Source organism: Trachypithecus francoisi, unplaced genomic scaffold (assembly GCF_009764315.1).
Source record: "Trachypithecus francoisi isolate TF-2019V2 unplaced genomic scaffold, Tfra_2.0 Lachesis_group21, whole genome shotgun sequence".
NCBI classification, from domain to species: Eukaryota; Metazoa; Chordata; class Mammalia; order Primates; family Cercopithecidae; genus Trachypithecus; species Trachypithecus francoisi.
In genome coordinates this window covers 41,333,707-41,359,921 of record NW_022681467.1, presented here as the reverse complement: position 1 = coordinate 41,359,921, position 26,215 = coordinate 41,333,707, and the positions used below count along the sequence as shown (strand labels likewise).

General features: G+C 42.0%; 2 protein-coding genes across 2 annotated transcripts; one reads left to right on the top strand and one right to left on the bottom strand.

The window, feature by feature from the left end:
* Positions 1 to 2,279: 2,279 nt before the first annotated feature.
* On the bottom strand, positions 2,280 to 10,277 carry WFDC13 (WAP four-disulfide core domain 13). The gene is made up of 4 exons (XM_033186568.1): positions 9,971 to 10,277; positions 7,590 to 7,740; positions 6,263 to 6,327; positions 2,280 to 3,241 (listed from the first exon to the last, which is right to left on the bottom strand). The coding sequence occupies exons 1-3, from the start codon at positions 10,260 to 10,262 to the stop codon at positions 6,285 to 6,287; spliced, it is 486 nt and encodes a 161-aa protein (XP_033042459.1). The 5' UTR covers positions 10,263 to 10,277; the 3' UTR covers positions 2,280 to 3,241; positions 6,263 to 6,284.
* A 210-nt stretch (positions 10,278 to 10,487) lies between these two features.
* Positions 10,488 to 20,740, top strand: WFDC10B (WAP four-disulfide core domain 10B). The gene is given in 5 exon segments (XM_033186572.1): positions 10,488 to 10,529; positions 10,909 to 11,013; positions 19,303 to 19,457; positions 20,432 to 20,482; positions 20,485 to 20,740. Coding segments are annotated over 3 exon segments (234 nt in total). The 5' UTR covers positions 10,488 to 10,529; positions 10,909 to 11,013; positions 19,303 to 19,351; the 3' UTR covers positions 20,562 to 20,740.
* Positions 20,741 to 26,215: the final 5,475 nt, after the last annotated feature.

Here is a 26,215-nt window from a genome sequence, read left to right as displayed (position 1 = left end):
TTTGCTCAGAATTTCTTTAGCTATTCAGTGTCTTTTATAGCTCACATGAATTTTAGGATTGTTTTTTCTATTTCTGTGAAAAATATCATTGGAATTTTGATAGATATTGCATTGAATATGTAGAGTAATTTGGGCATTATGAACATTTTAACAATATTAATTTTTCCAACACATGAACATGGGATATCTTTTCATTTTTTGTGTGTCATCTATAATTTCTTTTATCAATATTCTGTAGATTTTAGTGTACAGATCCTTCATCTCTTTGGTTATATTTACTTCTATTTTATTCTTTTTGATGCTATTGTAAATGGGATTATTTTTCTTGTTTTCTTTTATGGATAGTTTGCAGTTAGTGTAGAGAAATTCAACTAATTTTTATATATTGATTATTTGATCCTGCACCTTTATTGAATTTGTTTATTAGTTCTAACAGATATTTTTGTTATTGAGTCTTTAGAGTTTTGTTTACATAAGATACTATCTGTAAATAGAGACAATTTTCCTATTGTCTCTGTTTCCTTCTCCTTTCATACTTGGATGCCTTTTATTTCTTTTTCTTGCCTAATTGTTCTGGATAGGATTTCAAGTATTTTGTTGAATAGAAGTGGTGAGAATGGGCATCCTTATCTTATTCCTGATCTTAGAGGCAAAGCTTTTAGCTTTTCATTATTGAGTATGATGTTAGCTATAGGCTTGTTATATACGTCCTTTATTATATGGAGGTACATGGCTTGTATACCTAATTTGTTGAGAGTTTTTACTATGAAAAAAATGTTGAATTTTTCTCAAGTGCTTTTCTTTTCTTTCTTTCTTTCTTTTTTTTCTTTTTGAGACAGAGTTTTACTCTTTCGTCCAGGCTGGAGTGAAGCAGCATGATCTCAGCTCACTGCATCCTTCTGAGGTTCAAGCAATTCTCCTGCCTCAATATTTTAGCATTTTATCCTTTCTGCCCTCATTAAAAGGTACTTACTTATTGAGCTCCCACTATATTTCAGTAACTATTCTCAATGTTGGGTATATAGAGACGAATTAAACAAAGTTTTGTCCTCAAAACTTGTATACGAGTCTTGGCTCTGAGCCTGGAAAGCAGAACCCATGAACAAACAAGATTTCACCTTCAAAATTGTAAATTCCATTCCTAACACAGCCAAATCCATCTTTCCCAGCAAACCTAAAATTGTGTTGCATTGTTGACTAAGCACTTAAAGGAGATAATGACAGAGTGACAGGGGTGCTCTCCAGAGGGCCATAGTCTTCATATTATTCATATTTATCTTCTTCCCAGGTGACAGCAAGAAAAAGTGACTCTTCTTTCATTGTGTCTCCCAAGCCTCCTTATTGACTTGGTATAGGTCTTACTGAACTACTGATCTTTCACCATCTCTGCTGGGATGGACTTAGAAGAGAACTCCCAGCAAGAATTTGCAAGATATCCATAAGCATTGTTATTTTTTGACCAGTTTTATTCTGGCTTCATTGTGGCCACATTCTTGTCTCTTAGCTTTTCATCTTTATTCACTCCCCTGGGGAAGAGTTGGACCTAACTATTAGAGCATCTTTTCCAGCATTCCCCATGCCTGTCACTTGTTCTTAATAAACTAAATAAACTCATGGTTGGCTGAAGGATCCCTTCAAGATTTCATCCTGGAGGAACAGCCTGTTCTGTATGGTTATGTGTCAGGTACTTTCCAGTCCGGCCATGTTACCTTCAAAGCAAGTTGATACTGCTGAGTTACTGGTTACTTAATTAAGCCTCCCAACCACCAGACTACAATCAAGAACTTAGTGTCACAAATTATGTAAGGTAAGTGGTGTTATCTCTATTTTAAGCATGAAAAATTCAAGTTTTGAAGAATTTAGATGACTTGCCATAGTAGCACAACTATGGTTAAGTGAAAAGTCATGGTGTATAGATTATATTCACCGATGAAGGGGTGATAATCCATTTTTCTTCTTCCTTAATGGCATTCCTTATATCTCACCCTTCGCAGTAAGTCCTCAAAATGTTAACAATAATCATAACCATTCATATTTCTGTCACAGTGCATACACAATATTTTTATGCATATTATATTATTTGATCTTTTTGTATAGTCCTGTCAAAATGAAGAACAATTGCTTATGCTGTTTTCCTAATGAGGAACACAAGGCTTACTGGTACAGAGGTGGAAGTAATGGAGCCAAGCAGAGAAAGGCCCAGGCTTTGTGGAACTTGATGCTTGTATAATTATGGATATCTTGTTTTAGAAAAATAATGCAGAACTACTAACACAAAATTAGGCATGTAAGTGAATATTTATTTGAAATGAAAAAGAAATTGCAACAAGTTACAAACTTACAAAAGCTTATGAACACATTAAATATCATGAATCCCAGAAAAATAACACACTTTATTATTATTATTTTAAATACCTTCATAATACCTTTTTAATATTTTGTGGCTAATTATTTTTGATTGTTTCTTCTTATGACTATAATTTTTATATCATTTCTATAGAGAGAACAGAAGGATAATTCAGTCTTTGCTCTAGCATGATTGATCAAAAATTTAAAGTTATGATTGGTAGTTTGGGAAAGATTATTTCCATTTCCATAACTTATCAGTAATGCCACATCTGTCATGTCCTCTGCAGTTTCTGGCTCAGGTGGTGCTACATGCCTGGGGCAAGACCTTGGAGAGTTCTAGCCCTTGGATTTTGATTTCATGGCACCTTATTGCAGCCTCTTAATCACTGATCCATCTTTATCAGGTCCTCACCACCCCCACTGTGTCTGTCCTGGGTTCATGATATGGCCATGAAGCCTTGAAGGCTGGCCCCAAGGAGGTTGCTGTGCAGTGTCTGGTTGATATTTCTCCCTGAGGTTAAATTTGGGATCAATTAGCCTGATGAGTGCAACCAAGGGCAGGTAATCAGTGAGGGTTGTCCAGATGTTGATGTGGTAGGTCCTTAAGACCACCACCAGGGCACAGACAGCATCCCTGGACCGGAACAATGCTGCTTATCTCTATGCCAAAGTGGGGTTCCTGCTTCCTCTCCTCATCCCAGGAGGAAAGTGTGCTGAGCTTTGGAAGGGGCTCTTGCAAGTGTTGACCTAAAGTTTAAGCTTCAAGAGTTTTATGGTAGATTAGCCTTTATTGCCAAGCTAAAAAATGATTTGCAAGTTAGATATTGGGCCTCCAATTTCTTGCTTCTCAATACCTTCCTAAAGGTGGACCAAGAAAAAACTTTGTAGAGGTCTGTGGGGAAAGAAACATAATTAGTCCACTTGTTCTTCTGGATTCTTTAAACATCCACGGGTGACATCATGTTGGGTCTCTCGAGAATTACTGTCATTGAATTGTCTCTTGTCAGGTTATGCTTTGGAACTCCTTAAATAAATAGCCCCCAAAAACTTTTCCTGGAGTCTAACATGAGGCTGTCATAGAGGGTGCCCTCTGTCATGATGACCTTTAATTAGCCATCATTTTTTAGCCACCAGCTTTGTGTAGCTTAAAGCAATGCTTTCCATTAGAACTTTCTGTGTTCTATGTTTATAATGTGCAATATGGTAGCTACTAACCACATGTGGTTATTCAACACTTGAAATGGAAAGTAAGGCTAAGGAACTGGTTGAATATTTTATTTTATTGTATTCATATGAATTAACATTTAAATAGCCTCTTGTGACCAGTGTCTACAGTATTGGATAGATCAGACTCAGATTATTGAAACAGTGATAGCCAACCTGTATGTAAGAGACTTTCCTCGCTCAGGTCAATTTGAACCACATATGGTCAGTTTCTGCTAGTAAAAGAGTCTATAGATTTTTCTGAACAGTATTTCCTGCCCTGGACCAGGGGTCACTAGGGAGTGAGTCAGATTAGAATGGTGTCATTGAAGAGAAGAGCAAGATACTGACATGATAAATTTATCTTGGGAAAAGTTCATTTAGAGGGGCTGCAATTGGAAGAAAAGTAGAATTGTGGGACTAGGTGACCACACATTTGCAGGTTGGTAACATTCATAGGGGATTTGCAGAGGGAAGCAAAGTCTTCCATAGTCACTCACTGGAAATTTAGTAGAGGAATTCAGATCTCTGTTAAATTAGCCTATCTTTCATCATGAGATTTAATCACATTATCTCGATGCAGTACTTTTTACCTTGTTCTCTCTTAAGAAGATGTTTTGAAGATCAGTGAATACTGCATTAACTTAAAACAAGTGCAGTGTTCACTGATCACTGACTCAGGGAAATTAAAAAGCAACCAACCAAACAACTGGAGTTTAAGGTAGAAAGTACACTGTGATCCCTTTATAAAACAGGAATTTTGGATAAAGGAAGGATTGACAAGATGTGGATAATAATACATTCTTCTTATACTCTCTGCCAGCAATCTTATATGTGCTTTGCACGTGTCCTTTTATTTCATCTTGATGACACAGCTAAGGGTTAGATATTTTCCATCTGCATTTTACAGATGGACACATTGGGGTTCCGAGGACTTAGGAGATGCCCAGCATCACCAGGTCAGCAGGCCAGAGTAGCCTGCTGTGTCCCAGAGTAGCTAGGACCCTTAACCATAATACAGAGATATTACCCCATGTGAATGGATACCATCGGCCTTTCTTTTTCTGTTTTTTAGCATATTGTAAGTTTTCATAACTAAATATAGTTTTAAGAAAATAGTAGGCAGCTGATATTTGAGGGACTTTGGACTGTTCAGTGAAGATTTTCTTTGTAGGAAAAACTCATCAAATGTTAGAATTGATCTACTTTTTGTCAGCCTCTTCTCATCCCTATTTGGAAAGTCTGAATTGTATCCTTACTATGTGCAAGGCATGGCACTAGGTGCCAGGGTTCCATGGCAAAGAAGTCAGACACAGTTTCTGCTTTTATGGGACTCATACTCTAAACAAAGAAAATGCTAACTTGAACAATTATAGAAAGTCTGATAAGGTTATGGTAGGACAAAGATAGGGCACTGCAAAAGACAAAGAGAGGGACTAATTCTGTTTGGAGTGAACCGGTGAAGTTTCTATGGAGTGTTTAATTTAATAGGAACTTTGAAGCATGAGTAGGAGCTCATCAGCAGCACGGTGGGCTCACCAGAGCCTGGGCAAGTGCTCATACGCCTAAACTGCTCCACTGGCCTCCACCTGCTACTATTTATCACGTTCCTTTGTACAGGGTTAATTAAAGGACTAAGATGAAAGACCACCATTCTAATTTGGAACATCTGGAGACATCAGAAGGCCCATTAGAAGACCCTAAACTTCTAATTTTTTCTTTCAAATACTCTGAAACAAAATCCACCAACTTATGAATACTATCATTTTTTTTGGTGGTGGAATTCCACAGGACTCCATTTTGTTCACCATTCTTGAAGCATCACTAAAATAATAAAGATGATTCCCACTCCCTCTTTTTTTTTTTGAGATGGAGTCTCACTCTGTTGCCCAGGCTGGAGTGCAATGGTGCGCTCTTGGCTCACTGCAACCTCCGCCTCCCGGGTTCAAGCAATTCTCCTGCCTCAGCCTCCTGAGTAGCTGGGATTCCAGGTGTGCACCATCATGCCCGACTAATTTTTGTATTTTCAGTAGAGACGGGGTTTCACCATGTTGGTCAGGCTGGTCTCGACCTCCTGACTTCGTGATGCGCCCACCTCAGCCTCCCAAAGTGCTGGGATTACAGGTGTGAGCCAGCGTGTCCGACCCACTCCCTCTTTTTTCAGAGAAAAAACTGGAACCCAGAATGAGTGACCTTGTAAGTGAGTTGCTGGCAGTTTCTACCTTTGCAGAGACCAAGTTCTTCCATCTACATGACCTTGTGTTGTCCTCCCAATACCCCAAGGCATGGATGTTTTCTTCATCTTTCAATGAGGGAGGTGACTGTCTCAGAGAGGTACATTGAGCAGACCAAAGTCTCGGAGCGTGAAGGGCTCAGCTTGAATGCCTGCCCAGGGTGCTGTTAACTCGGAGGCTGGAAGAGCTTGTTCCGTGACAAAGCCTCAGATCTGAGTGCCCTGGGTTCCCCCTGGGCCATAACTTGGTTCCTTATGTTGCTCCGTGTTGCAGAATTCATGCTGGACTACACTCTGCCCCCTTCAGGGAGTGCAAAGATAGCCCTTGGAGGGGGATGATGGAGGAGGAGGCAATCAGGTAATGAGAGGCCATTCTGACCTTGTGGGAATGTGGTGCCCCTGGTGAGGGTACAGGAAGAAAGTGAGCATCCCTGGGAATCTCACACGAGGAAGGCCAGACCAAATCCCTGTACTTACAAAATGCACTAGGAAATATGCCTCAGTTGGTAGGCATGACAACTTCTGAGCCCTTGTGTTTGTATCTGTAGAAGAAAAATATTTTCAAATATTAACTGGTGAAGTTTTATTTTTAGAGATATATTTTTTCTTTCAATTACTTCCACCATTAATATTAAACCATGAATCTCAGTTCTCTTGCTATAGGGAATGCAGAACCTCAAAAAACTCAATGACACCGAAGAGTTATATTTATACTTCTGCATTCCAACGTAGAACATTGAAAGATGTGGAATTTAATTGCAAGGGCTAGTCTCTTCAAAAAGAAGTGGTTGCCTAATCGCCGGCATTCACAGCAATTATGTTGGCAAGTAATGTTTTAAAGCTTACATGGATTGTCTATTTTAACCTCACTATTATTATTCCAGCCTTAAAGATGAGGAAGTTGATGCCCAGAGAGAGGTTAATTAGCTTGTCTAAGGTCGCTTATCTAAGAAGTGGTAGAGCCAGGATTTGAGCGCAGGTGTTTGGCTTTGAGCCCATGCTTAATCACTCTGCACATTATCTCATATGCTGGGTATTCTGCTCATGGTAGGGAATACAGCAGGGAATAAGACTGCCAGGCTTCCCTCAAGAGGCTCATTGATTGAGTCTTTCACTGTGGGTCTTTTGAAATTTCATTTGGGCCTTGCAAAGCAGGAAAAAACAAGAGTCCTTATTTTACTCATGAGAAAAAGAAAGTAAAAAAGAGGGAATTGTCTTACTCAAGGTCATAGAAAGACATAGTTGCAAGATGGGATTAGAAACCATATGTCTCATCAGCACTCTATGTTCTTTCTGTGCCCTGGGAGCACACTCCATTTAGCAGACTTGCAGCTAGTGTTAATGTCTGGACAATTAACCAAAACTTCCTTTGGGCTGGATCTCCAGAGCCCAAGAGCACTGGTGGGCAAAGGATGGTGTCTTGTGAAAGGAGGGCAAGCAAAATTGTAGGACAAATTTTGCTTTGGGATTTTGGTCACACCTGCAGGTAGAGTGTCCCTGGTATAAAGATGGATTCTGGGTCGGGGGAAGGTCTGTGGATAAAGGGATTTGTGGGTGAGTTCAGAGAGGCAGAGACAGAGATTCACGGATTTGGTGATGGGATTTGGTGATTGGGAGGGGAGGAGGGCTTTTCTAATCAGGACTTTTATGGAAATTGCCCTTGGTCAAGAGAAGGGGCATGTTGGCAACATGGCCACCAAGAAAAAAGAAAGGAGAGATCCAGCACAGTTGCTGGTAAGAGACTCTTCTGCTGGACTCCCACAAGCAGCTCTAGGATCAGGCCTGGATATGAGATATCTCTTACCTCTTGCGCTTTTGAAGTGTATCTGATGAACAGACTATCCCACAGAAGGATGAACAGCACTGAAATCCTTTCTGGCAATCTTCCTGTATTGTACACAGTTGAGTACAGTTTTCAGGTACCGATATGCAGGGTGGAGGTTCCAAGATATGCTCTGAAACACAGAACAAGTAAGAGAAGGGCCTCACCAACAGGCTGGAGTAATGTTCAGAACTCAGAAAGCCCAGGGAACTGCCAGGAAACCTGCCACCCTCATCTGCCTTGCGTGGCTCCAGGGCGGTGGCATCAGGTTTTGTCCTCAGCTGCTGCCTTCGTCTGAGTTCTGAGCAGGGAAGCAGGGCATGGATATTTTTTGATCAAGAATGGAGTTCGGTAGAACTCTGCACCCATTGGTCATTCACCATCCTTGTAGTTCAGATGCCAAGTCCCCATTGACTATGGTTGGGTCGATATCAAGGGTATTAATGGTGTATGTGGTGAATAAGAAAGGTTTGTACGTTCGTTCTGCACTCACTCATTGTGTGTTCTTGAGCAAGTTGTAGAGCTTCTTGTTAACAACATAGTTTACCCTGGGGTAACCTAACGTGGGTTATTTGTGTATAGGAATAATGAGTGAAAGGTAAGTTTTGATAAAGGATGAAGACCAAGCAGTAAACTGAAGGTACTGGATCAGAGAGTTGGGACCCAATTCACAAGTAAGTTATGGGAGTGACTTCTTTCATGGTAAGAAGGGTGGGGATTTCAGAATGGGGTTCAAAGATTCAGCTTCTTTTTCTTCCTTTGTGTCTCTCAGTCAGGAGGCCAGAGCACCAGGATGCCCCACTTTCTAGTGTTAGAGAAAAATAAGCATCTTTATGTTGACTTCCTATTTCCTCCCTTACCCCCAAGTATTTCAGTTCAAAACTAAGACCTACCTACCCTGGGAGATTCTTCCCTAAGGTCACAACCCACAGTCTCCTTTCTATTCCTGGACTCTAAGGATGGGCCCCATTAACCCCTTTCCCCAAGCCCTTCCAGGTCCTAATTTTTGTACCTTGTGACTCTCCCTTTCTTTGGCGGCAAAAGTCAAAAGTGGGGCATTCTATTGCCCATCTGTGGGTCTATTGCTCTGCAAATATTTGCAATTAGAAGGAAATCTATAGGATATTATGATGATTTGAAAGGAATGAATGAAGAAAGAGGTCATAAACATAACTGTAGAAGCAAATGGCACCAGAATTGGGGTAAAAGAAGCTGAGGTCCAAGCTGTTGACAATTTAACAGAGACCAATAACTAGTACTCACCCCTGGCCTCTCAGCTATTCTGTAACTCACTGGGGCACCGCAAGAAATTGGAACTAGTCCACACTTTGAAGAGCTTGGGGCTCAATAGAGCAGTTTAGGGATAGACACCATGATCCAGAGATCTCAGAGAGGTCACCCTTTTCAAGTCTTGACCCCTCTTCTGGGTATCTGGTCCCAACTTCACTCACAGCACTTACCAGTCTTTTAGAAAGCCTCTTTGTGCCTTTCCTCAAATTCTGACTCTTCATTTAACTCTGCCCTGGGCACTCCTATTTTCTTGTAGCTTGCTTAGTCCCTCTTAGTCCTACAAACCTGCATGACTTTTCTGAAACTTCTAAAGCAGGACCTAGCCTCCCCAGACACATGAGCTACCACACATATCCCTCTTCTGAGCCACCAGTATTCTGAAGATGTTTTCCCCATAAAAGAGTGGATGTATGATGAATAACAGTTCTTTTCCCACTTGGTATTGGTTAAGGTCAACATTACTATAGCCAGAGCTCTTTTGAGTTGAGCTGGGCAGTGGTGGCTACTGAGATGGACTCTACACTTTCCCATTGATGCTAATTACCAGTAATTGTGTAGTACCTCTGGAGTTTGAAAATGTGGAATAAAATGCAAAACTTCCTTTCCTTCCTTCCCAAAACATCCTCCAAGGCCAAGGTTATGTAGATTCCAGCTTGAGTTCTACCAACTTTGTTGTCTCTCTGTTTTAATGCTTGAAAAGTGAATCCAAGCAGCCATGGGCAGCAAGACTAAGCTGGATGATGAGGCTAATCACATTTACAGCATTTAATAGTACTGAGCATTTACCATGGTTTAGTAAGAGTGAGCTATGTGTGCAAGCATTATCTGTTCTCCTCCAACGATCCCCATATAATTCTATTCATTATAAGGATAAAAACCTAAGACCCAGATACTTTGCCCAAGGTCACTCAGCAACAGAGCAGGGATTCAAACCTAGATCTTGCCAATAATAAAGCTTGGGCCCTTGAACATGATACTGTATTTTTCCAAAAGATGTGACATACTGTCAGCCCTCAGATCCTCTCCTGTCCACAAATGTTACTTCCCTCCTTGGGCCCAGACCCAGCACCTACTCAGAACACGCTGCTTGGGACTCCCAGGCACCAGCTGCAGTGCTAGGCAGAACACCACCAGGAACTGGAGAGGCAGCACAGGCTTCATGGTGCCAGTGGGATGGATGAGTAAGTTCTGGCCAAGGATTGCTGGGTTTGACCAGGCACTGCTGTGAGGAGAAGAGAAGGAAAGAGGGCAAAGTGGAGGCCCAGTGTGACTAGCCTTTCGCCGTGTACTCCAATCAAAACAGGCAGGGCAGAAATCCAAGCGCCTCCCAATCACACCCACTCCAGGGTCATGTAGTGTTTTCATATCTTCCTTTATCCCTCTAGTCTTGACCTTGCTATCTCTTTCATCTGTATCTAGATCTTATTCATATCCCTTAACATTTTAAATAATTTTTCCCTGTGGAAATTGTACATGTCTTTGTTATATTTATTCACAAAGGATTGAATTTTTTTTTTTTTTTTAGGTGGAGTCTCGCTCTGTCACACAGGCTGGAGTACAATGGTGCGATCTTGGCTCACTGCAGCCTCCTCCTCCTGGGTTCAAGCAATTCCTGAGTTGCTGGGATTACAGGTGTGTACCACCATGTCTGGCTAATTTTTGTATTTTCAGTAGAGACAGGGTTTCACTGGGGTTATTCAGGCTAGTCTTGGACTCCTGACCTCAGGTGATCCGCCTTCCTCAGTCTCTCAAAGTGCTGGGATTACAGGTGTGAGCCACCGTGCCTGGTCTGAGGCTTGAAGTTTTAAAAGGAAATTGTAAATGGTATCATAACTTTTCAATTAATTCCTTTTGTTTACTGCTCATATAGAGAAGTTAACTTTCCAGTTGGCTCAAAAATCTCCACCATAACAGTTATTTGACCTCACTGAAACCAACAAACATTGACTCTTCACTTCCCTATTTCGTAGTCCTCCTCTCTAGGTGATTACTTTTCTTTCTGTCAATGTAGGATTCAGAACCTGTCATTTAAATCTTCTTGCTTGAATCTGCCTACAAAAACTGCAGCCCTGAGTGAATCCAACCATCAGTTTCATCAAAACTTGAACCTAGGCAGGTAATTGTTGCTGGGGGAAAATAATTCCACCGCGCTACTAAAGAGCACAATAGATGCGCCATCACCAAACCAAAAAGGGTCTGGCAGTCTTACTAAGTTTCTTCAGTAAGCCAGAGTTCCCACTCTCTACAAATACTATTTCAAACTTGCTTTCCTCTCTTTAAACCTTGGATCCTGGCCGGGCGCGGTGGCTCAAGCCTGTAATCCCAGCACTTTGGGAGGCCGAGACGGGCGAATCACGAGGTCAGGAGATCGAAACCATCCTGGCTAACACGGTGAAACCCCGTCTCTACTAAAAATACAAAAAAATTAGCTGGGCGAGGTGGCGGGCGCCTGTAGTCCCAGCTACTCGGGAGGCTGAGGCAGGAGAATGGCGGGAACCCGGGAGGCGGAGCTTGCAGTGAGCTGAGATCTGGCCACTGCACTCCAGCCTGGGGGCAGAGCGAGACTCTGTCTCAAAAAAAAAAAAAAAAAATAAAATAAACCTTGGATCTTTTCTTCTTTCAATGAATCTGTAGCTAGTTAGCTTGCTAAATTCTCCCATTGTTTATTATGGTTTCTTTGTGTGTTCTCTTCAGTGTTTATCATATGCAAATAAGAACAGTTACAGTTTTCTTCTTCAAACTTTAAGCCATTTTTAATGCCTCACTGTGCTGGCTAGGCCGTGGAGTATATCATCATATGTGAGTGGTGATAGTGTGTATTTTTGTCTGATACCTGATTTAAAATGAAAACTTCTTGTTTTCCCTTTTAGAACCGTCTCCACTTTAGTTTCTCATAAGCACCCTCTATCAGGTTTAGAAAGTTTTCTTTCATTCCTAATATAACAAGAAATTTTAAATTAGTTTGTGTCAGATTATATGTATTGCTTTTTTCTATGCATATTAAGATGATAACATTTTTATCTCCTTTAATCTGTTAATGCATTGAACATTCAGATTTTCAAACATGAAGCCATTTCTATGGTAATATAAGGTGATCATTGAATATTATCATTTTTATATTGTTTAGTTCAGTTTGCTATTTTTTTTTTTTTTTTTTTTTTTGAGACGGAGTCTCGCTCTGATGCCCAGGCTGGAGCGCAGTGGCGGGATCTCAGCTCACGGCAAGCTCCGCCTCCCGGGTTCACGCCATTCTGCCTCAGCCTCCCGAGTAGCTGGGACTACAGGCGCCCGCCACCTCGCCCGGCTAGTTTTTTTTTTTTTTGTATTTTTCAGCAGAGACGGGGTTTCACCGTGTTAGCCAGGATGGTCTCCATCTCCTGACCTCGTGATCTGCGCGTCTCGGCCTCCCAAAGTGCTGGGATTACAGGCTTGAGCCACCGCGCCCGGCCTACTGAGCATATTTTCATGTGCTTGTTGGTCATTTTTATATCTTCTTGAAGAAATGTATATTCAAGTCCTTTGCCCATTTTGTAATTAGGTTTTTTTTTTCCCCCCTTGAATTGTAAGAGTTCTTTAATATATTCTGGATACTCTTATCAGATAGATGATTTTTTCAAATATTTTCTCCCATTCCATAGGCTGTCTTTTCACTTTTTTGATAGTCATTTGAGGCACAAAAGTTTTTAACTTTGATGAAGTCAGATTTTTTTTCTTTTGTTACTGTGCTTTTGGTGTCTTTTCTAAGAATCCATTGCCCAATCCAAAGTCATGAAGATTTACTTCTATATTTCTTCTAATAATTTTGTAGCTTTTATATTTAAATCATTGGCTTATTTTTGAATCAGGAAGTGTGAATTCTACCTTTTCAAGATTGCTTTGGCTATTCAAGCCTCTTGCAGTTTTGTAACTTAAGGATCAGCTTTTCTATTTCTCAAATAAAGAAAAATCTGGCCAGGCGTGGTGGCTCACGCCTATAATCCCAGCACTTTGGGAGGCCGAGGCAGGTAGATCACCTGAGACCAGGAGTTTGAGACCAGCCTGGCCAACAGAGTGAAACCCCATCTCTACTAAAAATATAAAAATTAGCCAGGAGTGGTGGCGCGTGCTGGTAGTCCCTCTACTCGGAAGGCTGAAGCAGGAGAATTGCTTGAACCTGGGAGGCGAAGGTTGCATTGAGCTGAGCTTCCGCCACTGCACTCCAGCCTGGGTGACAGAATGAGACTCCATCTCAAAAAAAAAAAAAAAAAATTATATTGGAACTTGATTGGAATTGCATTGTAATGCTGTCTTAATAATTTTAAGTCTTCCAATACAGAATATGGGATGGCTAGGTGTGGTGGCTCACACCTGTAATCCCAGCACTTTGAGAGGCCAAGGCAGGTGGTTTGCTTGAGCTCAGGAGTTCGAGATCAGCCTGGGCAACATGGCAAAACCCTGTCTCTACAGAAAATACAAAAATTGGCTGGGCGTAGTGGCATGCGCCTACAGTCCCAGCACCTGGGAGGTGGAGGTTGCAGTGAGCCAAGATCACGCCACTGCACTCCAGCCTGGGTGACAGAGCCAGACCCTGTCTCAAAAAAAAAAAGACGGAATGTCTTTCTATTTCTTGAGGTCTTCTATAATTTCTTTCAGCAATGTTCTGTATTTTGTGGTATACAAGTCTTTTACCTCTATGGTTAAATTTACTTCTAGGTATTTTATCCTTTCATAGCCCGTTATAAATCAAATTGTTTCCTTAATTTCCTTTTTGGATTGCTCATTGCTGGTGTTTACAAAAACAGCTGAGATAGTTTTACTTTCTTCCCAATTTGGATGACTTTTATTTCTTTTTATTACTTAATTGCTTTGGTTAGAACTCCATTACAGTGTTGACTAGCGGTGGTGAAAGATGCATCACTGCCTTATTTCTGATCTTGGGAGAAAGACTTTGATCTTTCACAATTGAGTATAATGATCATTGTATATAGTTTTTTATAGTGCCTTTAATCATGTTAAGGAAGTCCTTTATTTCCTAGTTTTTTGAATTTTTTTTAATCATAGAAGGGTGGTGAATTTTGTGAAATGCTTTTTTTTTTTTTTTTTTTTTTTTTTTTTTTTTTTTTTTGAGGCGGAGTCTCGCTCTGTCTCCCGGACTGGAGTGCAGTGGCCGGATCTCAGCTCACTGCAAGCTCTGCCTCCCGGGTTTACGCCATTCTCCTGCCTCAGCCTCCCGAGTAGCTGGGACTACAGGCGCCCGCCACCTCGCCCAGCTAGTTTTTGTATTTTTAGTAGAGACGGGGTTTCACCGTGTTAGCCAGGATGGTCTCGATCTCCTGACCTCGTGATCCACCCGTCTCGGCCTCCCAAAGTGCTGGGATTACAGGCTTGAGCCACCGCGCCCGGCCAAGTGAAATGCTTTTTCTGTATCAATTAAGATTGGAAAACTTTGAGAAGGATTGGTGTTGATCAAAAAAAGTTTAGTATAGATTTTATCAGTGAAGTCATCTAGCCCTAGGCATTCCTTTGTTGAAGAGAGTTGTGTGTGTTTTTCAAAAATTATTGATTCTATCTCTTTATTTGTTATAGGTCTGTTAATATTTTCTATTCCTTCTCAAGTCAGTTTTGGTGATTTGTGAGTTTCTAGGAATTTGTCCATTTCCTCCAGGATATCTAATTTGTTGGTGTAAAATTGTTATAGTATTCTCTTATAATTTTTTTTTAGTTCTGTAAGGTTGGTGGTGATGTCCCACTCTAATTTCTGATATTAGTTATTTGTGTCTTTTCTCTTTTCTTCTTAGTCAATCTAGCTAAAGATTTTCAATTTTATTGCTCTGTTAAAAAAACCAAGTTTTGGTCTTGTTGATTCTTTTTATTGGTTTTGTATTTCCTATTTCATTTGTCTGTTTTCAAATGTTTATTATTTCCTTCCTTCTGCTAGCTTTGGGTGTAGTTTGTTCTTCTCTTTCTAGTCTCATATGATGTAAAGTTAGGTTGTCGATTTGAGATTTTTTTTTTTTTTTTTTTTGAGACAGAATCTCACTCTGCGCCTAGGCTGGAATGCAGTGGCGTGATCTCGGCTCACTGCAACCTCTGCCTCCTGGGTTCAAGCGATTCTCCTGCCTCAGACTCCTGAGTAGCTAGGACTACAAGGCTTGTACCACCATGCCCGGCTAATTTTTTGTATTTTTAGTAGAGATGGGGTTTCACCATGTTAGCCAGGATAGTCTCGATCTCCTGACCTCATGACCCATCTGCCTCAGCCTCCCAAAGTGCTGGGATTACAGGCGTGAGCCACCGCGCCTGGCTGAGATCTTTCTTTTTTAATGTAAGTATTCACAGTTATAGATTTTCTACCCTGAGAACAACTTTTACTGCATCTCATAAGTTTTTGTATGTTGTGTTTTGTGTTTTTGCTTTCATTCATTCGAAAGTTTTTTTCTAAGTAGTTGGGACTACAGGTGCATACCACCATGCCCAGTTAGTTTTTTGTAGAGACAGGGTCTTGTTATGTTGCCCAGGCTGGTCTTGAATTCCTGGGCTCAAGTGATCCACCCACCTCAGCCTCTCAAAGTGCTGGGATTACAGGCGTGAGTCAACATGCCTGGCTCAAAGTGTTTTCTAATTTCCATTGTGATTTATTCTTTGACTCATTGGTTGTTTAAGAGTGTATTAATTTCACATTTTTTAGAATTTTCCAGTTTTCCTTCTCTTATTGATTTCTCTTATTTGTTCCATTGTGGCTGGAGAAGATAGTTTGTATAATTTCAATCTTTTTTTTTTTTTTTTTTTTGAGACAGAGTCTTGCTCTGTCACCAGGCTGGAGTGCAGTGGCGCGATCTCAGCTCACTGCAACCTCTGCCTCCTGAGTTCAAGTGATTCTCCTGCCTCCAAACGATTCTCCTGCCTCAGCCTCCTCAGCAGCTGGGATTACAGGCGTCTGCCACCACACCAGGCTAATTTTTGTATTTTTAGTAGAGACGAGATTTTACCGTGTTGGCCAGGATGGTCTCGATCTCTTGACCTTGTGATCCACCCGCCTCAGCCTCCCAAGGTGCTGGGATTACAGGCGTGAGCCACCGCGCCTGGCCTGTATAATTTCAATCTTTTAAAATTTATTTAGGCTTGTTTTGTGGTCTAACATGTAGTTTATCCTGGAGAATGTTCCATATGTGCTTGAGAAGAATATGCATTCCCTTCTTGTCTTAGGTCTGTCTTAGGTTTATAGTGTTGTTTAGTACCCTATTTCCTTATTGATTTTTCTGTCTACATATTCTATTCATTATTGAAAGAGGGCCTGGAATGCTTTCCAACACCAACAACCAGTTCTCCTATCTCTGGGCACCAACTGGGTGTTCCAAAATTTAATTTAATTCTGACACTAACTACTTGAAGTTAGTGCAGACCCCACAGCTTATAGGCTTGATTTCACAAGACTACTCCCAACTTCAGGTGCCAGTGGCAAGTCTTGGGCCTCCTGCACTTTTGATCTGCTGGCTATAAATCAGGGGCTCCCACAATCCCATCTGAAAGTTTGATAATTTGCTGGAACAGCTCACAGAACTCAGGAAACACTTTACTTAAAGTTTATCAGTTTATTATAAAGGATACAAATGAATAGCCAGATGAAGTAAGTAGGGTGAGCTTCAGAAGGGTTCCAAGCACAGGAATTTCTGTCCTTGTGAGTTGGGTGTGCCACCCTTCTGGCACATGGATGTGTTCACCAATTCAGAAGCTTATCGAATCTTATTGTTTAAGAGTTTTTATAGAGCTTCAACTCCTTCCTTATTTAACTTCCTGGAGGAGAGTGGGTGGGGTCTAAAAGTTCCAACCCTCTAATCACTTGATCTTTCTGGTGACCAGTTCCAACCTGAGGCTACCTAGGGGCCCCACTCCAAGTAACCTCATTAGCAGAAACTCAGGTGGAATCAAAAGGGGCTCCTTATGAATAACAAAAGACACACCTATCACTCAGGAAATTCCAAGAGTTTTAGGAACCTTGTGCCAGGAACTGGGGACAAAGATCAAATATATTTCTTATTATGCCATGATGGGATATTGAACTCTCCAACTATTACTGTAGTGCTATGTCTCCCTTCAATCCTGTCAGTGTTTGCTTCGTATATTTTGAAGCTTTATTGCTTGGTGTGTATATGTTTATAATTTTTATATCTTTTTGACGAATTGACCCTTTTATCAATATATAATCATGATTTTGGTTCTTTTAACAATATTTGACACAATGTGTATTTTTTTTGACTCTAATATAATAATCACAGCTCTTTTTGCTACTATTTGCCATATACAGAAAATTGAAACTGGGTCTCTTCCTTATGCCTTATACAAAAATTAACTCAAGATGCATTAAAGGCTTAAATATAAAACCCCAAACTATAAAAACTCTAGAAGAAAATCTGGGCAATACTATTCAGGACATAGGCATGGGCAAAGATTTCATGACAAAATCACCAAAAGCAATTGCAACAAAAGCAAAAATTGGCAAATGGGATCTAATTAAACTAAAGAGCTTCTGTACAGCAAAATAAACTATCATCAGAGTGAACAGACAACCTACAAAATGGGAGAAAATGTTTGCAATCTATCCACCTGACAAAGGTCGAGTATCCAGAGTCTACAAGGAACTTAAATTTATAAGAAAAAACAAACAATCCCATTAAAAAGTGGGCAGAGGACACGAACAGACACATCTCAAAAGAAGACATATATGCAGCCAATAAACATGAATAAAAGCTCAACATCAGAGTAATGCAAATCAAAACCATGATGAGATACCATCTCATGCCAGTCACAATGGAGGTTATTAAAAAGTCAAGAAACTACAGATGCTGGTGAGGTTGTAGAGAAATAGGAATGCTTTCATGCTGTTGGTAGGAATGTAAATTAGTTCAACCATTGTGGAAGACAATGTGGTGATTCCTCAGAGATTTAGAACCAGAAATACCATTTGACCCAGCAACCCCATTAGTGGGTGTATACCCAAAGGAATAGAATCATTCTGTTGTAAAGACACGTACATGCGTATGTTCATTGCAGCACTATTCACAATAGCAAAGACATGAAATTAACCCAAATGCCCATCAATGATAGACTGGATAAAGAAAATGTGGTAAATATACACCATGGAATACTATGTGGCCATAAAAAGGAATGAGATCATGTTCTTTGCAGAGACATGGCTGGAACTGGAAGCCATTATCCTCAGCAAACTAATGAAGGAACAGAAAACCAAACACTCCGTGTTCTCACTTATAAGTGGGAGCTGAACAATGAGAACACATGGACACAGGGAGGGAAACAACACACCTTGGGGCCTGTCAAGGGAGGGAGAGCATCAGGATAAATAGCTAATGCATGCTGGGCTTGATACCTAGGTGATGGGTTGATAGGTGTAGTAAACCCCTATGGCACATGCAACAAACCTGCACATCCTGCACATTTACCCCAGAACTTAAAATAATATTAAAAATATAGCTCAATCATATAGGGTTTTGTGTAATGAATTGTTAAGAATAATTTATAATTAGGTCAAGTGTGGTGGCTCACGCCTGTAATCCCAACACTTTGGGAGGTTGAGATGGGCAGATCAATTGAGATCAGGAGTTCGAGATGAGCCTGACCAACATGGCGGAAACCCATCTCTACTAAAAATACAAAAATTATCTGGGTGTGATGGCACGTGCCTGTAATCCCAGCTACTCAGGAAGCTGAGGTGTGAATTGCTTGAACTTGGAAGGTGGAGGTTGCAGTGAGCCAAGATCACGCCACTACACTCCAGCCTGGTGTGGAGTGAGACTCTGTCTAAAAGAAAAAAAAGGAATTTATAATGAACACATCCATTATATGCAAATAGTCACCTCTTAAAGGGGCTCATGATATGATTTCTGCATTCACAACTATGGAAATTGGAGTGTCTATCTGTATCTACCCTCACCCCCCCCAAAAAAAACTTATGTCATTTCTTTTTGAGAAATAATGACATTGTAAATATTTGCATGACTAAATAAAGGTGGCAGAAGGTAGGTAACAAAAAATAGGTGATCCAAAAATGAGAAAATAAAAGATGGTTTACAGAAGAACTAAAAGAGAATTTAATAAAATATGGGTTAATTGTAAGCACCTTTTAAAAAATGATATTTTTTCTTTTCTTTTTTTCTGTAAAGCATTTTGTAACTAGAAAGCAGAAATAAATAGTACCTTTCAGAAAAGAAAAACTCTGTTAGCAAGAACACAGGACTGGTTATGTGAGAAGAGGCATCATTCCTGCAGAAGCCCTATCCTGTATGGAGAAGGACAGGGCTAGGAGAAGGGAAAGGCAGGAAGCAAGGACTCTTGCTCTGCCCTGACTTGGCCAGTGGAGGCAGTGAGGAGTTGAAGATCATTCCTTCTTTCTTTCCTTCCCTCTCCACAGGCAGCTCTGCAGGGAAGTCTGTGACTGCCTGGCCAGACTTAGGGCTCACATGCTGGTCAGAGTCATGGCACCCCAGACTCTGCTGCCTGTCCTGGTTCTCTGTGTGCTGCTGCTTCAGGCTCAGGGAGGATACTATGACAAGATGAGGATGCAGAGTAGGTGATGGGCTGCTGGATGGGTGAGGGGGAGTTGGGTAGGAGGGGGAACTGAGGAGATATGTCCAGTCTGAGTAGGACCTAGGAGTTGGAACCTTTCTGCATATCCAGCTCTGGCCACAATGCTGTGCAGACTCTGGACTGTCCCAAACCATGGCCCTCCAACCCCTTTACCTGGCCTTGGGATTAGTAGTGGGAATGAAGGGGGAACCTACATCTTTTGTTGTTTGCTCCCAGGACTTAGAGACAAATGGTACATCCCATAGTGAAAGGTGCACCAGGACTGAGAATCCAATGGGAAAGCAAGACAATTATTCTTTGATTTATGCACATTTGTGAGGAGTAAACATCTAGAAGTGGTTATGAGGGTAGGTGTAGGTGTAGAAATGGGTATAAGTGTAGAGTAAAAAGGACATAGAGCAATGAAAAGTTGGGCTATACAGGGCAAAGTTAAGTATATCATCAAAGGAGCCAGGAGAGTGGTGGTGGGAAGGGATACTAGGGACAGTGACAGTGAGGAGAGGAGAGGGAGAGATGAAAGGCAAATTCATCTTCTTTTCTGGGCTCTGCAAATTCTGGAGAACAGGGGAGGGCTTGAAAATGTCTCAGGCTTCTTTGAGCTCTCAGGGTCAAACTGTAGATTCTATGGGGGCAACTTCACTAAGGTGACTCCTGTGGGAGTGACTTCACTATGATTAATGGGAAGACAGAGTTCTGAATGCAGGTGTATGGTGAGAGTCCAGGAAACCCAGGCATTGAGGTCTACTGGGGTGAGATGCAGGGCAGGGAGATAGGATTTAAGATACTGCCAATCACTAGGATTGGTGATGGGCCGGAAAGAAGTTCCCTGAAGAGTCCAGGAGAGTCGTGGTGGTCAGGGGGTCTTGGTTCTGGGGCCATGGAGAAACTTCAAGCTTGAGAAGGGTGCTCTGTAGGTGCATGGTTTCATTGACCCTGCTTCTGCACCATTTCAGGAATCAAGGTCTGTGAGAAGCGACCCAGCATAGATCTATGCATCCACCACTGTTATATTTCCAAAAGTGTGAAGCAAATAACATATGCTGTTCAGCCTTCTGTGGGAACGTTTGCATGAGCAGCCTGTGAGTGGGAGAGTGGGCTGGGATGTGCATCCTGCTCCCTGAACCCTTCCATCCGAGACTGTGCCCACATCCGAAGCGCAAGGACATCAAATCATCAGCACAAGAACGTCAACAGGAATGCTGCCCTCCCTGCTGTCTGAACTCCCTGTCCCTGTCAAATAAACCAGAACAAATGCCCAGGAATCCTGCCTCTTTTGCTGCCACTACAGGTGATCATTGAGAGCCCACAGTAGCCCCCATAGCTGCCCAGCTCGTCTTGTGTCCTGGTGTTCGATTTCTCTCCCTGGTTATGCTTCTCTACCCTCCCTCTTCCTCTTTGGCCCATGTATCCCTGCCAGCCCTCAGGAGGCACAGCCCCTTGCTGTTTTGCTCACTGAACCAGTACTCCCAGGGGGAGGAACTGCTCATGTGCAGCATCTCCCGATGCTGAGGAGAACATTTCTCAACCTGGAGTCAGAAGGACCCATTAAGCATGAGATGGGTGGCAGTTAGAACCCGAGGTGAAGAGTGGGAGGCCTTCAAGCACTGCTTTGGTCTCCTTAGCCTTGGTGCACCCCCACCTCGTGCTCCCCAGTCTCTTTCTGAGCTTCAGATTGCTCTCTCTTTACAATGAAGATAATGAGTCCCAGGAAGGCCAGCGACATGCCTAAGGCCATAAGAGAGTGAGAGGATATGATGTGGCTGGAAGAGAATGTTTCCCCTGGGCTCACTTTTTGCTCAGTTCTCTCCATTACCTGAGACCAGAGGCATCCTAGTGAGAGTGAGTGCCTGCACCAACCCCAAACTTCCTCCTGTCCTGCACCCACCAACATGGCTACTCCTCTAATGGGACCCAATTTGGGTCTCAGGATCGAACACTCCAGCACTTTCCATTAACTGGATAGTCCCTATCTTTCCCAAGCCCTCTTCCTTAGGGGCTCATTCTCTTTTCTTTTGATCAAGAGGAACACCAAAGGGTGGGGAACAGGTGGTTCATGCTGCTGTTGCTAAGGAGTAATTGACACAGAGTGGCAGTAGATCTTGCCTGTCATCCTACTGTGAGTTAGTGGAAATTAACCACTGTGGTACAGACTCTCCCTTACTCTGCAATCGTTTCTCCTCTAAATGATCCTGGGGCTAGATCCAGGGTTGGGTCACATGTGGCTAATTGGAACACGGAGTCAAATGTGAAGAGGTTTCAGGAGGACAGGCCATGCCCAGAGGCAGGTGTGCAGTGTTATGCTCCAATCTAGTGCTTCTTGCTGGGCCATTCAATGAAAGAGACATCAGAGAAGAAAACTTCCCGCATCAGACCAGAGGCTGCGAGCCACCTCTGAGGCATCACCAGGCTCTGTGTATCTCAGGTTTGTCTTCGCCTTTCTCAAGAGCTTTTCTTGGACAAGGGAGTCTTAGAAAAGAGATCATCATCAACCACCAACATAGACATCATCAGAGGTAGGTGGGCTATAAGGGCATGGTCTCCAAGAGATCTTATTTGGTGCTTCCTCAAATAGCCTCCCTTAGCAAGTGTCATCTCAGGCCATCTCCAAACACTGCTAGGAGACACTATTAAGAGAGGGAACTTTACCTGTCAGGGACCGTATAGAGAATAACCTCCCCCATTCAAGTTCAGTGCACTGTACCATGTGGACATGCCATGGGTGTCAGGTTGACCTATCCCATGTCACTGGCATGAGCATCATAGACTATGAATTTTACTGAAAGCAGTTGTTCTGCTTTCTTCTAATCACTGGTGCCCTGACTTGTGTTTCGGAGAGCTCTCTGGACAACTCACAGTGCCCCAGGGAACTCAAAGCTGAAAGGAGTGCCCATTTGGTTATGACTGTGTGCTGTCTCTTCTATGAAAACATCTATGTGCTCTCATATTGTGTAAAGTAAGGTAGTGAGGACCCTTAGAAGAACATGAATGTCTTGGAGGCAGAGGAAGAAGCAAAGGCAAATTCTTCCAAAATCTGAATTTCCAAAATGTCAAGTTCTAGCCTGAAAAGAATCAGAGATGAGGCCTCTTGTGTTTGAGAGCAAACACATAGTCTTATGGTTGCCACTGCTTTTGCATTGTTTGTTCTCTTTATATCTCCTAGGCCGTGTTGCTTTTCGAAGTGAATGTAAATGGGAAGACTCTAGAAGGATACTGCCATCTCATGTATGCAACATGACACTGATCTGCCCCTACCTTGTTTCTGTACTTTGGCTGCATTTGATGCTCACAGATGGTCCTATACCAATGTCATCACCGGCAATGTTTGTCCCTCCCCTACTTCTGTTAACAGTCTGCATTATTCCAAACTCAGGATGCCTAATTCATGAACTACAGGATTATTTGAAATGTAAGGTTGCATTTGGTGATTGTGATTTCTTCCACTGTGAAATGCATGTTAGCATAAAAATAGTTAGAATGTTCATGCTGTGAAAGATTCAAGGGAAGTCTCCTATCCAGAAGTTATTGTTGCCAAGTCTAAAGGCTTACCCTTAGATGATATCAGCAACACGTTGAAATAGGAGACTCATGACTCTCCCTTCACCCACAAAGAAACAAACTGAACAAACTATTCACTGATTGATTCTCTCTGAAAAAAGTCGGAAACCAATTGAAAGACTCCTACCCACTGGGCAACTGAGAAAAAACATCTGCATCAAATGAGTGGGAAAAGCTGAGGCGCACTCAGGCATGAACTTCACCTTGGACACCGCCATACAACCAGGAAAGGAATCCCTAATACACAACTTCTCCCTGTAGAGAGGAGGGTTTGGGTCTCACATATAGTACTTTATCTCTGAAATTCCCCATGGTTCGGCTCAATTAATCAACTCTGGAAGTGGAGGGGATTAGGAATACGTAAGTCTTTTTGACCTACAGGAAAGCAGTGGTTTTACACTACAGAACAAGAACTTCCGGGGGTCTCACTCTCTGGAGGCAGTGCAGAGAAGGGCTTAAAAAATGCAGCTTCTTGTTTTTCTCTGGGAGGGGTTGTTTTCTCTGGGGGCTACTTGGTGTCTGGGCTTCTAATTAACTTGATTAATTAACTTGCATTGGGGAGTTAAAGAGGCAAATAGCTTGCTGGTAGCCTCAGAAGCAGATCAGCACTTCCCAAGCCTTTTCCCCTGGCTCACCCCAATGATAACTCCAGGTCTATTACTCCTTCTTGAAGAGAGTTTGTCCACATGTAGAATGCCTCAACTTTTGCAGCTTCTACTGGAAGGATTGCACTCTAAAACTCCCAGCTCTAGGAACAGAGAGGACTAGGCATATGAGAATCTCTCTAGACCACAGACAGAAGTGGTAGATTTATACAGGGGCACATGTTCTTCTGGGGGCCTCAAAATCTTCGAGCAGTGCAGAAAAGGGGCTTAAAAATGCTGTTCCCTGTTTCTCCCTGTAAGGGGTTTATGCCATGCATTGAGTGGCCCAACTTTTATAGCAGCTACCACCTGAACCGAAACCTCCTAGCTCTAAGAGTTGAAGGGACTATGCATATGCAAGTCTTCCCAGATCGCATACAAAGTGTTTTTTTTTTTTTTTTTTGACAGAGTCTCGCTCTGCCACCCAGGCTGGAGCACACTGGCATAATCTTGGCTCACTGCAACCTTCACCTCCTGGGTTCAAGCGGTTCTCCTGTCTCAGCCTCCTGGGTAGCTGGGACTACAGGCATGCACCACCATGTCTGGGTAATATTTTGTATTTTTAGTAGAGACAACATTTCACCATGTTGGCCAGGATGGTCTTGAACTCCTGACCTCAAGTGATCCACCCACTTCAGCCTCCCAAAGTGCTGGGATTACAGGTGTGAGCCATTGCACCCAGGTAAAAAGGTGGTTTTAAATGGGCATAATAACACTTCCAGGGGCTACATCTCCTGGGAGCAGTGCAGAAAAGGGACTAGAATGCTCAGCTCCCATTTTCTCTCTGCAAGGGGTTTCCTGCTTACTCTTTTGGTGGCTACTTGATGACCTTGCTTTTAATGAATTTTCACTGAGGACCTAAGGGGAGAAAGAGTAGCTCCCTGTCATCCTGAGCTTGAGCTGAGCACTTTCTGACCCTTTCCTTTGGTTCATCCCAGTGATAAATCCAGTTGACCCATTCTTCCTGGAAGAAGTTTGTCCATGTACTGACTACAAAAACTTCTATAGTTTCCATCCAAGGGACTGTCTCCTTATCAATCTAGCTTTGGGGACTAATGGGACTTTGCATTCCCAATGAGACTTTGCATTCCTAAGTGGCCTGGGACTACAGAAAACAAAGACATGGGCATACAATGGGCCCACTTTCAGCATGTATTAGTCCATTCTATCATTGCTGTAAAGAAATACTCAAGACTGCATAATTTATAAAGAAAAGAGGTTTAATTGGCTCATGGTTCTATGGGCTATACAAGAAGCATAACAGCATCTGCTTCTGAGGAGGGCTCAGGGAAATTTTACTCATGGCAGAAGACAAAGCCAGAGCAGGCATCTTCACATGACTGGAGTAGGAGCGGAGTGGGGGAGGTACTATATACTTTTAAAAAACCACATCTCATGATAACTCACTCACTATCATGAGAACAGCACCAAAGAGATGGTGTTAAACCATTCATGAAGGATCTACCCCCACGATCCAATCACCTCTCACCAGGCCCACCTCCAACATTGCGGATTACAACTTGACATGAGATTTGCATGAGGACACAGATTCTAACCATATCAAGCAGCTATCTCTCCAGGATCAGAGGGTGCAGTTTGAACACAAATACAGGCATTTGTCACAGATTATCTCTCCAGCTTAGTGCAGAGAGAGGAGAGATAAATACCGGCACTCACCTTCACCATAGGATGGAAGAAACTGGAATACTCACCACCCTCCCCCTGCCATACATGCAAAAAGACAGAGAAAGTTTTAAAAACAGTGAGGAAATAGTGAATTGTTACACACAAGAGAACTCTCCCTTAGATTATCAGCAGATTTTTCAGCAGAAACTTTGTAGGCCAGAAGGAGGTGGGATGTTATATTAAAAATCCTGAATAAACCAACCCTGTCAACCAAGAATACTATACCCAGAAATCTTTTCTTTCAAAAATGAAGGGGTGATAAAGGCTTTCTCAGGCAAACAGGAACTGAGACAGTTTATCACTATTAGACTTGCCTTGCAAGAAGTGTTAAAGGGAGTTCTTCAAGCTGAAGAAGAGGACACTAATTAGTGACTGGAAAACATATGAAAGTATAACATTCCCTGATAAAAGTAAATAATTGTAAAATCCAAAATACTCTGATACTGTAATGGCAGTGGGTAAATAAATTATATCTTTAATAACGGTAAAAGACAAAGCTATTTAAAACAATGAAACCTGCAATAATTTGTTAAGGGATACAAATTATAAAAAGATGCAAATTGTGACATCAAAAACTTAAGACAAATTTTCTCTTCTCTGAGGCCAGCTTGCCTTCTCTTTGTTCTGGGTTCCACTATTACCTAAAGAGTGTCCTTAGTGCCTGCCTTACAGCCCAGAACAAGAATATGAGCTGCAGAGAGTGACAATACAAGAAAGGCTACTCTGTGGATGTGTCTCTGGTGCAAGAGCTGGTTTGCCCTGTCCTGGAGAATTTTACTAGGATGGGGAAAACCATGTGCTTCTTAATCTTTCCCTGATATCTCAGGACTAAACTGGGAAGTGATGTCAACA

Excerpts from the sequence above, each read along its gene's own strand:
- WFDC13 (XM_033186568.1), bottom strand. The coding sequence starts at position 10,262 with ATGAAAACACTACATGACCCTGGAGTGGGTGTGATTGGGAGGCGCTTG. Across the intron at positions 7,741-9,970 it reads TCCCAAGCAGCGTGTTCTGA|AGCATATCTTGGAACCTCCA; the intron begins GTAGGTGCTGGG and ends TCTGTGTTTCAG. Across the intron at positions 6,328-7,589 it reads ACACTTCAAAAGCGCAAGAG|ATACAAACACAAGGGCTCAG; the intron begins GTAAGAGATATC and ends TTTCTTCTACAG.